Source organism: Aquarana catesbeiana, linkage group LG05 (assembly GCF_042186555.1).
Source record: "Aquarana catesbeiana isolate 2022-GZ linkage group LG05, ASM4218655v1, whole genome shotgun sequence".
Classification (NCBI taxonomy): Eukaryota; Metazoa; Chordata; class Amphibia; order Anura; family Ranidae; genus Aquarana; species Aquarana catesbeiana.
Window position 1 is genome coordinate 48,012,383 of NC_133328.1, and position 13,955 is coordinate 48,026,337.

General features: G+C 44.5%; 1 protein-coding gene across 3 annotated transcripts in view; it reads right to left on the bottom strand.

Annotated features, from left to right (window-relative positions):
• Positions 1-1,150: 1,150 nt before the first annotated feature.
• STEAP1 (STEAP family member 1) overlaps positions 1,151-13,955 on the bottom strand; it is a 41,923-nt gene continuing 29,118 nt past the window's right edge. For all 3 annotated transcript variants that reach the window (XM_073629705.1, XM_073629704.1, XM_073629707.1), the window contains 2 exons: positions 9,602-9,766; positions 1,151-1,440 (listed from right to left, as the gene is read on the bottom strand). In XM_073629705.1, the coding sequence (XP_073485806.1) occupies positions 1,183-1,440; positions 9,602-9,766 (423 nt within the window). In that variant the 3' untranslated portion in view covers positions 1,151-1,182. The remainder of the gene's footprint in view (positions 1,441-9,601; positions 9,767-13,955) is intronic.

A 13,955-nucleotide genomic window follows, 5' to 3' on the forward strand; every position in this document is an offset into this window, starting at 1 on the left:
CACAGCCATATAGCAGTTCTGGTTAGGAGTTACACAATGCATTCAAGAGATTACCACAGTGGTGGGGCAGATGAGCAGGGGGTTACAGTGATGGGGCAGATGTGCAGAGGGTTACAGTGGTGGGGCAGATGTGCAGGGGATTACAGTGGTGGGGCAGATGTGCAGGGGATTACAGTGGTGGGGCAGATGTGCAGGGGATTACAGTGGTGGGGCAGATGTGCAGGGGATTACAGTGGTGGGGCAGATGTGCAGGGGATTACAGTGGTGGGGCAGATGAGCAGGGGATTACAGTGGTGGGGCAGATGAGCAGGGGATTACAGTGGTGGGGCAGATGTACAGGGGGGTACAGTGGTGGGGCAGATGTGCCGGGGATTACAGTGGTGGGGCAGATGTGCAGGGGGACAGTGATCTGAGGTGTGAAGGTGCATGAATTGGGGCTGATCTGAGGCATGAGAGAGCAGGATGTTAATTTCTCACTACTAAAAGTAGTTTACAGCATTTACCTAATAAAAAAATCCTTTTCGTGATTCAGAGTCTGAAGTTGACATTTTTTTATTATAAAATTGTCACGCTCAATTTCTTTGAAAACATTTTTCGGCACACTGTGCTCAAAAGGTTGCCTACCCCTGGTCTATGATAATCGGATTAAATGGTCTGGTCCAGACTCAACTGCAATTCACAAATATAAAGGGTGCAGAGCTTTGAACAATGAGTACAGATTGGTCATTACGGTATTTTATATGCGGGTTATATGTATGATTCCCAATTAGTATATGATTTCTCTTACGCATCTTGTGTCAGTCATAGTCAGAGATATAGGAGCCGGCAACTTAAAAATGTAATATTTTTGTTTTTTGACACACATGTATTGGTAGATTACTGTTTAAAGTATTCTGTTCTTACCTGAGAGTCTTACTGGTGACCTGGTGCTGATGTTTTGTATGTTTTATTGTTTGGTGTCACCTGGTTGTCAGGCGGTCACTCTGTGTTATTGGGATGTTCTTAGTGCAAATTCAATAAAAAAATTCTCAAAAAAAAAAAAAAAAGTGATTTGGTATTGCCTAGCTCGTATATGTAAATTTTAAGTACAAGTTCACTTTATTGGTTAATAATAACTCCAAACCCATACAAAATAAAAAGCTCCAACACGCAAGGCTATAAATACTGTATTTGTGGTCCATATTACATATGAGTGAGAACACAGTTCTTGTTCATCGGTTTATTAGTCTCCCAGCCACATCTGATCTTCTGGATCCTCTTGCTGAAACATGGCAGAAGAAAGATGGCTTTACAGAGAAGGACGAGGATGGGGAGGAACACCGCCAACATGAAGGAGGGGGGCGTGTACCAAATAAACTGTCCGCCATCTGCCCATTTATTCCAGGCAAACACCAAGGTGTGCGCCGTGCTCAGGAACAATGCCACGTAGCCCATCTTGCTCTGTGGAGGTCAACAGAAAGAACAATAAGTACATATCAAAGTGAACAGGATGTGTTAAAGGCCTAGTGACCCTACCGAGGGATCTCAAGGTATACTATGCACAGGATGTTTAATCTGTCTTATTAGCAGTATTGTAATTCGGCAAAAAGATGTTGCTACTAGATCTACCTAATTAGTGAAGTAGAACTAAAGGCAAAACTTTTTTCGTTTTGGATAGAACAAGGGAGGGTTATAACCCTTGTCGGCTTTTTTAAGCCATCTGTGTCCCATTGAGGAGATTTCCCTTCACTTCCTGTCCCGTAATCAAAACTAGAAGTGAGAGAAATCCCTGGTTGCCACGAGAATTAGTGTCCCTATAATTTCCCCTGTAATCCTGTTCTGGGGACAAATTTGGGATTTTCTTTTGCTTTCAGTGATAATGGTAAGTAGAGAGAGTGTGAATCTCCCTAACAGGGGCACAGACAGCAATAAAATCCTGAACGGTGTTCTTATCCCTCTCCACCACCAACCGCAGGGCGTGTATTTGCGTATCTGTCTTTGTGCTTGGGGCGTGCTCCCAGAACAGACACCGGGGTCTCACCGAGAACCCCGGGCCCCATACTAACAATCGGGACCCAGAACTCCAGATTCCACGTCACCTAATCACTGTAATAGGCTCTGATTGGCTATAATACTGATCAGTCACTGTAAAGCCCGCCCCCAGGTTCTCTCTCTCTGAATGGAGGAGAGATACATTGTATCTCTCTCTCACCTTGCAGAGAGGGTAAAAAAAAAAATACTACTGTGTAAAAAATAAAAAAAATAAAAAAAAAAAATAAAAAAATACCTAGATCAAGGTTTGATCTAGGTCAGTGCCAGGGGTTAGGGTCTGGGTCAAGGTCAGTGTTTTTTGTTTTGGGCAGGATTTTTTTCTTTTTTTTAATTTAATTAGTATCAATGGGTTTTAGGCAGGATTAAAAAAAAAAGCAAAACGCGCACTATTGTTTCTGGGCTGTATTACGGGTACAAACAACTAACATATACATACATGGTATCGCAGTCAGGAGCGGGAGCATTTAATATGGGTTGTTCTTTGGTGGAAGGTTATGGAAGTAGCAAGAAATATACAGTGAAATTTAAATATATATATATATATATATATATATATATATATATATATATATTTACCATTTTGGGCCAGTTTTGTTTATATATAAAAAAAAAAAAAAAAAAAAATCAGGAGATAACCATTACCATTTACCACCAAATGAAAGCCCAATTTGTTCTGGAAAAAACCAAGGTATTATCCACGTGGATGCACAAAGCAGTTGCGAGGACACCTACAGTTTTACCAACACATGTCAAAGTTGTAAAATTGTGCTTAGGCATTAACATTTGTTTTACCCTTAGGCGCGAAGGGGTTAAATGTGGTGGCTGCATTAGTTTTCCTTTAAGGCATTTTTGTGTCTCTACTCTAGGTGGAGGAGCAACGGAACCACCCTTGAACAGCAGCATTGCCAATCTGTGGAGAGGGTAGTGTTAGACTAGCATATTTAGATGGACAAATTAAAGCAGAAAGTGTTTGTGATCACTTTCTATTTTCTACTTGGACATTTTTTTTTTCCTGCAGTGTAAATATCTTTTATGCATTCTGAATCCTCCGCTTCCGCTGTACCCCACCGTGGTGAGGCACGTCATGTCCACCCGCCCATTGGCTCCTGGGATACGAGTGTAATCAATCCTAGGAGTCAATGCGCATTCGCCGCTTGCATCTTTGTACTTTATGTGCGAGATCAGGAGGTGCATGTTGGGTAGCCAGCAGTGCCGTATACCAGGAGGAGCGATGCCCACACTGAGGATGGCAGCACGCTCGCTGGGGACAGCAAAGTGAATTAAAAAAATAAATAAATAAAAAAGGGGGATTTAGAAAACCTACATTTCCTACTAATACCGTTTGGTAAAGCATTAGGTGCAAACATCATGGAGGGTTTAAAAAAATAAAAAGCTGGAACTGTATAAGCAGTAAACCGCAATATGATTTTTTGTTTTTGTTTTTAATACTGCTTTGTATTGATCACATGCTGGTGGTATACTTTGTACTAAAACGTATTGCCAGTGACACACAAAACCCCGAGGAATACATTGAGCACCAAGTTACCAGGTTCATACTCCTGGGCCTTGTAATTCTCCTCTCACCAGCAGCTTGTCTGGCAGTGCCCATTGCCTGTACAAGGCCAGTATACAGCCCTGTGTATAAATCATTTCTCATTCTGACCGTCCGGCTTTAGTGCGCCCAATTTTTCATATTGTTTTAATTGCAGCAGCTGCTGACTCACTGGATTAGTAGAACAATTCCAACTGCTGTCAGAAGGGATTTCAACAGCTTTACGAAAGTTTTGGCTCTGTCTGTGTTGATTTTCCCGAATTCTGATGATGTCACTAATATTCTGTGAAAAGCTCGGACAATTTCCCCAAATGAACATGAGTCTCCCCAGTTTTCCCGTTATCATGGGCCATGTTCCTTCAGTATTGGTTCTATTATTCATCAAAGACATAGGAGACAAAGTTCATTTTTACATGCCTCTAAAGTTTCCTAATACCAGGCAAACAGCTAAATACACAAATGACGTAACACGTGGGCTCTGTTTTACTTGTCAAAAGATTTGTATTTGTCCATCCAGTACTGGGATTTACGCAGCTCTGGCAAACAGCACAGTCATATTTGGCAGGGAAAGGGGTCTGATTTTTCTCTACTGCAGTTTCACTATTGCTTAAAGCTGAATTCCAGAAATTCAGCTCCTTTGTAAAAAAAGTGAAGGTACACTATAGGGTTGATTTACTAAACCATGGCTACCATACACAGCTGCACCATATTCTGAGTGCTCCAGTTTTAGTAAATCAACCCCTATGAGTTAAATCCAAGGAGGTGCATGCCATCTCTATTATTTACATCTGACAGTTTTATTGCACCCCCTGAGGATGGCTATATCAGTATTTCTGGGGCCTGATGCTCATACTTCAGGTGTAAGCATCTTCAACATTAGTGTTGGTGCAGCTGCTATGCCTGCTGATCCCTTCTTCCTGCCCAATCCAGAAGCCATTGTATTATGTGAACTCATTAAAAAAAAAGGCTTCTCTGAATGGGCAGGGGAGGGGCGGGCATAGCTGCTCTGTGTGCCTCTCTCTATTCTCTCACACCCCTGAGTATCAATCTATGATCCAGCAGAGCCATAAACCTGTCAGATATAAATAATAGAGATAGGGTCAGGAGATGTCATGTGCCTCCTTGGACTTAAAGCGTTTGTAAAGGCTGAAGGTTTTGTATCTTCACGGATTCTATGCATGAAGGTAAAAAACCTTCAGTGTCCAGCCCCCCAAACTTATACATACCTGAGCCCGATCTTCCTCCAGCGATGTGAAGGAGAGCCTCGGCTCTCGGGGGACTCTCCCTCCTCATTGGCTAAGACAGCAGCGGAAAACTATTACACAGAGCAGGTAGGGTTAACATGTTTTGTTTTGTTTTTTACTTTAATATTACTTTAACTCGTAGTGTACCTGCACATTTTACACAGTGGACAAATTGGAATTCATTTTTAAGGCTGGGTTCACACTGTCGTACGGAGCGGCTCGCACCAAGGGGTCCGGTGCGTCCCTGTTTACAGTTTCAGGTCCGATATCAGTCCGAATTTTTTGCTGAATTCGGACCTGAAAACGTACCATAAGTCGCACAGGACTCCTGTGCAATTCGCTCCGCAGCCGTCCCGGAGCTGTGCTCCATAGAGAGCCGGTCACAGTCTCCTGACATGCAGATTGGATGCGGAGAAATCCACATCCATTTTGCAATAGTGTGAACTCAGCCTAAATATCTTATTGACCAGATTTCCAGTTTGCATTTTGTAATTGGCCAGTGAAAGCAACTAAACCCATCCTTCCAGGGGCGTAACTACCACCATAGCGACCCATGCAGGCGAGTGGGGCCCAGTGAGGATGAGAGCACCGCCGGCACAGTCTCCCAGCCAGGGGAAGAGAGAGGAGAGGAAGAGGCAAGCTGTGACCTGTGCCCAATACAGCGTTGCCTGTGCCCAATACAGCCTGGTCTGCCTGTGCCCCATACAGCCTCACCTGTGCAGAGGAAGAGGCAAGCCACCTGGATCAGCAGAGAGCTGAATTGCCTGATGTAATAGCTTTCATTAGAACTTCCAGTGTTCCCGGGGCTCACGTCAGATAGCTCCACCTCTTGGCCCGGCGCCTTTGATAGAGAGAACGCCAATCCAATGCGGGACGTGTGACGTCATCAAAGGCGTCAGGCCAAGAGGTGGGGCTATGTGATGATGAGCCCCAGGAAGACAGGAAATTCAAATGAAAGCTATTACAGTGGGCAATCCCGCTCTCTGCTGATCTGGGTGGCTTGCCTCTTCCTCTGCACAGGTGAGGCTGTATGGGGCACAGGCAGACCAGGCTGTATTGGGCACAGGTCACGCTGTATGGGGCACAGGTCACGCTGTATGGGGCACAGGTCACGCTGCATGGGGCACAGGTCACGCTGCATGGGGCACAGGTCACGCTGCATGGGGCACAGGTCACGCTGCATGGGGCACAGGTCACGCTGCATGGGGCACAGGTCACATTGTATGGGGCACAGGTCACGCTGCATTGGGCACAGTTCACGCTGCATTGGGCACAGGTCACCCTGTATGGGGCAGAGGTCACGCTGCATCGGGCACAGGTCACGCTGCATCGGGCACAGGTCATGCTGCATCGGGCACAGGTCACGCTGTATGGGGCACAGGTCATGCTGTATGGGGCACAGGTCACGCTGCATTGGGCACAGGTCATGCTGCATTGGGCACAGGTCATGCTGCATTGGGCACAGGTCACGCTGCATTGGGCACATGTCACGCTGCATTGGGCACAGGTCACGCTGCATTGGGCACAGGTCACGCTGCATTGGGCACAGGTCACGCTGCATTGGGCACAGGTCATGCTGTATGGGGCACAGGTCACGCTGCATTGACACTAGGGCAGCTGTGGGGGGGGGGGGGGGCTGTTTGCAGGGGGGCCCCATACAACATTTTGCTATGGGGCCCTGCTATTTCTAGTTACGCCCCTGCATCCCTCAGTCATTCACTTTGCTCTCTCCTCCTGTCAGCATGTTATTTGCACCCCACCACAGCAGATTGGCTCCTTGTACTCCTTCTCCCTCCCACAGTCTGAAATTGCTGCACAAGGACCACAAGAGGCTGGTACCTCAAGGTCAAATTTGAGTGCTTGTATTGCTTCCATGTTAGACAACAATACATTTAACCACTTAAGGACTGCCCCAGATATACTGCAGCAGGGCAGCCCTCCTGCACAAAATCACGTACCTGTACATGATTTTGTTCACAGGGTCTGGGGCGCACACGTGTCCCGCTCTCGCTGTGATTGGACACAGCGGGAGCCAATCAGCAGGTCTGTCCAACGTGATGGTCATTGGGACCCGCTGATGGTTGACAGGAGAGGCAGAACGGCCGTCTGTAAACAAGGCAGACTGCCGTTCTGTCAGAGAGGAAGATTGAGATCTTGTGTTTCTGCTGAGAAACACAGATCTCTGTCTTCCTCCAGTTAAGCCATCCCCCACACAGTTAGAAAGCACTCTCTAGGAGCACACTTAACCCTTTCAGCGCCCCTGATGTTAACCCCTTCCCTGTCAATGTCATTAGTACAGTGAGTGCATTTTTTTTTAGCAATGATCACTGTATTGGTATCGCTGGTCCCCAAAAAGTGTCACTTTTGTCCGCCGCAATATCGCAGTCCCGCTTAAAATCGCTGATCACTGCCATTACTAGTAAAAAAAATAAAAGTTCCATAAATCCATCCCGTAGTTTGTAGACGCTATAACTTTTGCGCAAAAAACAATCAATATACGCTTATTGGGACTTTTTTTACCAAAAATATGTAGAATACATATTGGCCTAAACTGATGAATACATTTGATTTAAAAAAAAAAAAACAAAAAAAAACAACATTTATCGGGTATATTTTATAGCAGAAAGAAAGAAAAAAAAAAAAAAAAAAAAAAAAAGAGAGACAGAGAGAGATAATAAAAAAAGGGTCTGTTATTTTGTCTATAGCGCAAAAAATAAAAAAAACGCAGAGGTGATCAAATACCACCAAAAGAAAGTTCTATTTGTGGGGAAAAAAAGGACATCAATTTTATTTGGGTACAGTGTCGCACGACCGCGCAATTGTCAGTTAAATTAGCCGTATCGCAAAAAATTGCCTGGTCATAAACGGGGGTACACCTTCTGGGGCTGAAGTGGTTAATGATGTGTTAATGAATACACAGCTGCATTTGTCTTTTATATCAGTCTATAGATCCGCCTTAAACGTTTTTTTATTTTGAGGCAAGAATAATAAGTGCATTTAGAAATAAATGAATGGCAGTGCACCCTTCCGGCTATAGTACTCTGTGTTCACCTCGTTTGCATCACTGGAAAATAAGATAATAAAAGCCAGAACTCTCCATCAATAGACAGTGATCTGCACAACACATGTGACTTATGCTGATTCAGTCTTGAAGCACCTGGAAAAACCACTTCCAAAGAAATATCTGGCCAGAAAACCTACAATAGTAGGGGGTGTTCAGCTTCATGGCCACTAAAATAAGCCACTAAAAATAAAATTGTCTGGAAGACTACTTTAACACTTCCAAAAATATCAGTAGCCTGGCTGTCACCTTTCTTCTTAGTACTCCTGACTTTTCACTTACTGCATGCTAGTTCCAGTCAGTAGACTTTAGATTTTTTTCATAATAGGTTTACTTTAAAGGGAAACTATAATTTTTTTTTTTATTTTACTTTTTTTTTTTTTTTTTTTACTAAAATATGTCTTGTTTTATATCTTTTTTTTACTATATGCGTGGCTGAACTCTATGGACATTTGTCTTTTTTATGTATACAATCCATTACTTTAAAAAAAGAAAAAAAAAAACAATGAACTTCTTTGTCCTTTAATATACAACTGTACAATTAAAAGTGTTTTGTTAGATCTGTTTGGCAAGTGCAACTACCACAAAAAAAAAGCTGTTACTGATGTCAGAAGTGCAGATTTGTTATCAGCCCTGCCCAGGTTAACCCTGTGGACTACAAAACACCTCCCCAATTATGGTGATGAAGAAAAGGGGAGGGGGTTCCGTACTGTCCTAGGGTGACAACTCTTCTCCTCCATAGATACAGTACAGTAAGTCAGGGTTCTCACTCTAGGACAAGACGTGGGCTACTGGCAGGATCACCAGGTGAAAATAAAAGAAAAACGCCTATAAAATAAAAAAAAGCGAATGCAGCTGCCACATCTAAGTACTGATCATCTGCAATATATTATATTATTTTTCATGGATTTCATTACAATTTTATATGCAAAAAAGGGATTCCCAGAGGAGTATGGGTTAGCTAAACAGACAGCCCAGCAGTAATCTTCCTTTTTAAGCAGGGATTGGCTCTCACTTACTCCTTAGACTGAGCCATCTAATTAGGAAGGAGTCAAGGCTGACTCATTCACTTGTTTGATTCATTTTAAGCTTAAGCTATTGATTTCTATAAAAAACTGTGATTTTTTTTAACGAGGTTAACTAGATACAGATAAACCTGTAAAGATCCTTAAAGCGGTAGTAAACTGCTGCCGGCTGTTTTTTTAAACCTGCAAGGTAAAGCCATAATGGGCTAGTGTGCATCGCACACTAGCCCATTATGTGAAACTTACCCAAGAACGAAGCCCTCCAGATGTCACCGGTGAAGGCACTTCCATCTTTACCCGGTCTTCTTTCCAGGTTTGCAGACTCCGGCTGTGTGAGTGGCCAGAGCCGCGATCACGTCACTCCTGCGCGTGGGAGCCGCCCTTTACGGCGCAGGACTCTGAAGGAACGACCCATGCACAGTTTAGGAGATATTTACTGTAGATGCAGCCAGGGACGTGATATTTACAGTACCTATAGGTAAGATTCCTACATGGGAGTTTACTCCCACTTTAAGCACCATCTGTTGGATAAAGTGGAAGTTATAAAAAAATTTTTTAATCCCGACCATAAAAAAATTATGTAATATATAATAAATAAGGATGAGGCTTGCAGGTGGATTCTTTTATTTTCGTGCTGTGCAATATATCAGTGATTTATGGATTGGAGATTAAAAAAAAATAACCATACCTGTATGAACTGGTACTCTCGCCATGACAACGAATTGCTGACCGATGGAATTGATGCGATAGCCAATATGGCTAAAATAGCGAGCGATATAATGCCCAGACACACGTAGATCTCCATTCTCCACACATCATGCTCAACCCAGCTGCTTTCTTTCTGCTGCTTCACCTATTAAAAGAACAAAACATAGTAAGAACATGGCACGTTTAAACACTTCTATTCCACGGAGGAATGGAAATCAAAATGATTTGGTGGAAAGATCTTAATCAAGTCACTATTTGGTGTGACTACCCTTTGGCTTCAAACCAGCATCCGTTCTTACACTTGCCCAAAGTTAGAAATTTTAAAGGATTAGAGTCAGGTGTATGATTAACCAATTATACCAAGCGTGTGTTAATGATCATCAATTTCATATGTAGGTTGAACCACAGTCATTAACTGAAAAAAACAGCTGTGTAGGAGACTTAAAACTGGGTGAGGAACAGCCAAACTCTGCTACTAAGGTGAAGTTGTGGAGAACAGCTTCATGTCAGAGGTCATACACCTTGGCAAGACTGAGCACAGCAACAAGACATAAGGTAGTTATACTGCATCAGCAAGGTCTCTCCCAGGCAAAGCAGACTGGGGTTTCATGATGTGCTTTTCAAGCTTTTTTGAAGAAGCACAAAGAATCGGGCAAAGTTGAGGACCATAGACGCAGTGGTTGGCCAAGGAAACAATGCAGTAAGACACATCATGCTTCCTTTCCTTCAACATCAGAAGATGTCCAGCAGGGCCATCAACACAGAACTGGTGGGACCCAGGTACACCCATCTACTGTCCGGAGAAGCCTGGCCAGAAGTGGTCTTCATGGAAGAATTGCAGCCAAAAAGTCATATCTCCGATGTGGAAACAAGGCTAAGCGACTTAACATACACAAAAACATAGGAACTGGGATGCAGAAAAATGGCAGCAGGTACTCTGGACTGAGGAGTCAAAACTTGAAATATTTGGCTGTAGGAGGCAGCAGTTGGTTTGCCGAAGGGCTGGAGAGCGGTACAATAATGAGTGTCTGCAGGCAACTGTGAAGTATGGTGGAGGATCAGTGCAAGTTCAGGGCTGCATTTCTGCAAATAGAGTTGGAGATTTGGTCACGATTAATGGTGTCCTCAATGCTGAGAAATACAGGCAGATACTTATCCATCATGCCTTACCATCAAAGAGGCGTGTGATTGGCCCCAAATTTATTCTGCAGCAGGACAACAACCCCAAACATACACCCAATGTCATTAAGAACTATCTTCAGCGTAAGGAAGAACAAGGAGGAGTCCTGGAAGTGATGATTTGGCCGCCACAAAGCCATGATCCCAACATCAGTACGTAGCCCTGATATGGTACTCTATTTTTATTGCACCCCCTATGATATATGGTTTACAAAAAGTGGAATCATCTGCTTCTTATATCTGTATGTACCAAAGGCTTTTCTGAATCTAATGTTGCAGACTGGTGATTCATGGTTCACTACCCTTCGTTATATGTCCCCCCCCCCCCCTTTTTTTTGAAAACTGAAATAAAGATTATATATTAAAAAAAAAAAAAAAAAAAAGGAAACAAAGATTATATAAATAAAAGCTGCAAATTTAAAAATATTAAACTTTTGAAATGACAACAACATGTTTAAACTCAGGAGATTTTAGGGATACATTTTAAAATCTACTATAAGTAGCAGTGAAGAATAATTTACAGGCTTTATCACCTATTGAATCCTGTGATGTTGCTTGCAGCATGCTAATTAAAGCACAGTGATGCAAAGCACGATAGCTCATCTTTCAAACAGAAATAGGTACCAACACATTTACTGACATTGGCAAGATTATGCAAAGCGAATTAAAGCAGTTAGATCTTGATAAAGGCATAAAGTAGAATGATTTAAAAAAGGAAAAAAAAATCATTCAAAGGAGAACAGATCCATCATTCAAGCACATTAAAAAAAAACTGGAGTCTCACAAAGTGGGTAGGATTACAATAGTGTGCACTAGGGACAGTCTGAGCAAGCTTTTTGTCCTCTACTATACAATTAAGATACACTATATTACCAAATGAGACAAGAAGGCCTGGACGAGAAAGCCTGGCTCGCAATTTCCGCTCTAATTCATCCCAAAGGTGTTCTATCGGGTTGAGGTCAGGACTCTGTGCAGGCCAGTCAAGTTCCTCCACCCCGAACTCGCTCATCCATGTCTTTGTGTACCTTGTATGTGCACTGGCGTGTAGTCCTGTTGGAACAGGAAGGGGCTATCCCTAAACTGTTGCCACAAGGTTGGGAGCATGAAATTGTTCAAAATGTCTTCCCTTCACTGGAACTAAAGGGTCAAGCCCAACCCCTGAAAAACAACCCCACACCATAATCCCCCTCCACTAAATTATTTGGATCAGAGCACAAAGCAAGGTCCATAAGGACATGGATGAGCGAGTTTGGGGTGGAGGAACTTGACTGGCCTGTAAAGAGTCCAGACCTCAACCCGATAGAACACCTTTGGGATGAATTAGAGCAGAGACTGCGAGCCAGGCCTTCTCGTCCAACATCAGTGCCTGACCTCACAAATGTGCTTCTGGAAGAATGGTCAAACATTCCCATAGACACACTCCTAAACGTTGTGGACAGTCTTCCTAGAAGAGTTGAAGCTTTAATAGCTTCAAATGGTGGGCCAACTCAATATTGAACCCTATAGACTAAGACTGGGATGCCATTAAAGTTCATGTGCGTGTAAAGGCAGGCGTCCCAATACTTCTGGTAATATAGTGTATCTGCTTTTGCTGCAATGCTCAAGTTCCCTCCAGAGCTATCCCCCACACTAATTCTTTTCTGCCACAAGATGTTCTCAGTCTTTGGTGGAATGATGGGCAAAATAATTTAACCTTCTTCCTCTGAGCCCAGACCATCATGGATCTACCCCAGTCTGTGATTGGACAGTGAAGCAGAAACAGCCCAGTGATCAGCTTATCATTCTGTTACACTGATCGCTCATCCCATGCTTCTTGCCAGCACATGTACTAAATTGCTCATTGGACTGCTTCTTCATCTTCCAATCAGGCCTGCTGTAGACGACAAGCGGCTGTGCTTACCCTGCATGTATGCGCCATAACCGTACCTAATGTCTTCCATCAGTTTTCCTAAACCCCCCCCCCCCCCTCCGTGACACCCATATAAAATCTTACATAGGTGGACTAGTGGGATATGTCATGAGCCCCTGCTCCAAATCAGTGGCGGCCCTACATGCAGGACGCCAGATGCATGGATTTCAATGGGTTTTTTTTTTCTTTTGTGAAGCACATGATTAAAGTCTGAAGCTCTAATTGGCGCACCTGAGCCCACCCAGTTGTGTGACAATTGTGTGTTTAGGACTTCCTGTTCAGCCGGGAGGAGAAGCAACGGCCCAACTCTTTCTTCCCCCTGCTCCTAAGGTAAGGCCTCTAATCACTGCCTTCCCGTCCAACTCTCGTGCGCGCGTTTGGGAAGACGTCCGATTGCCGCATTCCTGTGGGGGTTCGATCACCACATTCCCTGTCCAACACCCGTGTTGGGGGTGGCAGGGGAGGTCGATTGCCGCATTCCCGCCCATCTCCCACGCAGGGGGAGTTTGGTGGCAATAGTTTGTTCCCCCGCCCCAATATTGAGCACCGGCCGCCTCTAGGGTGCCCACGTGTCCCGGATTGCCCAGGACATTCCCGCAATTGGCAGGTCTGTCCCGGGTCCCGGGCACCTTCATTCCGGGACAATACAGTGTCCCGGAATGGAATTGACAGAGCGAGCAAACCCCGCTATAGCGCTGGTGCTCGCTCTGCCTCCAGCTCCACCTGAGACTCTGGCCACTGGTTGCTATAGCCGCCTGGCGGCTAGCAACCAGTGACCCCACAGACTGCCCAGCATGCAAAGCGGAGGAGAAGTTAACTTTCTCCTCCGCGCCTAATGCTCTCCACCATGGACGAGGCTGTCAGCGGGGCAGCCTCAAAGACACTGATCCACTGGGCACTGTCTGTTACCTGGATGTCTCCCTGCCCTGTACCGCAGAGCAGACCGAAGCCGCCTCCCCCTCCTCGGCTATTTACAAGTATGCGGAGAGGGAAGAGGGACACCGCTGTGGATTCCTGGCGCTGATCTGAGGTCTGTTCTAAGCTTATATTATGCTTATGTAGATGGACAGATAAGTGGCATGGATAGTGATCAGGAAAAGGGTAAAAAGTGCCCCCCCAGCACGTTTCTGACACCCACCTCTCCACTAGCACAAGTGGAAGGGGGGGGTCTGTACTGTGGGGGGTTCTGTACTTAGGGGGGTCTATAATGAGGGAGGGGGGTCAGTACTGAAGGGGGGTCTATAAT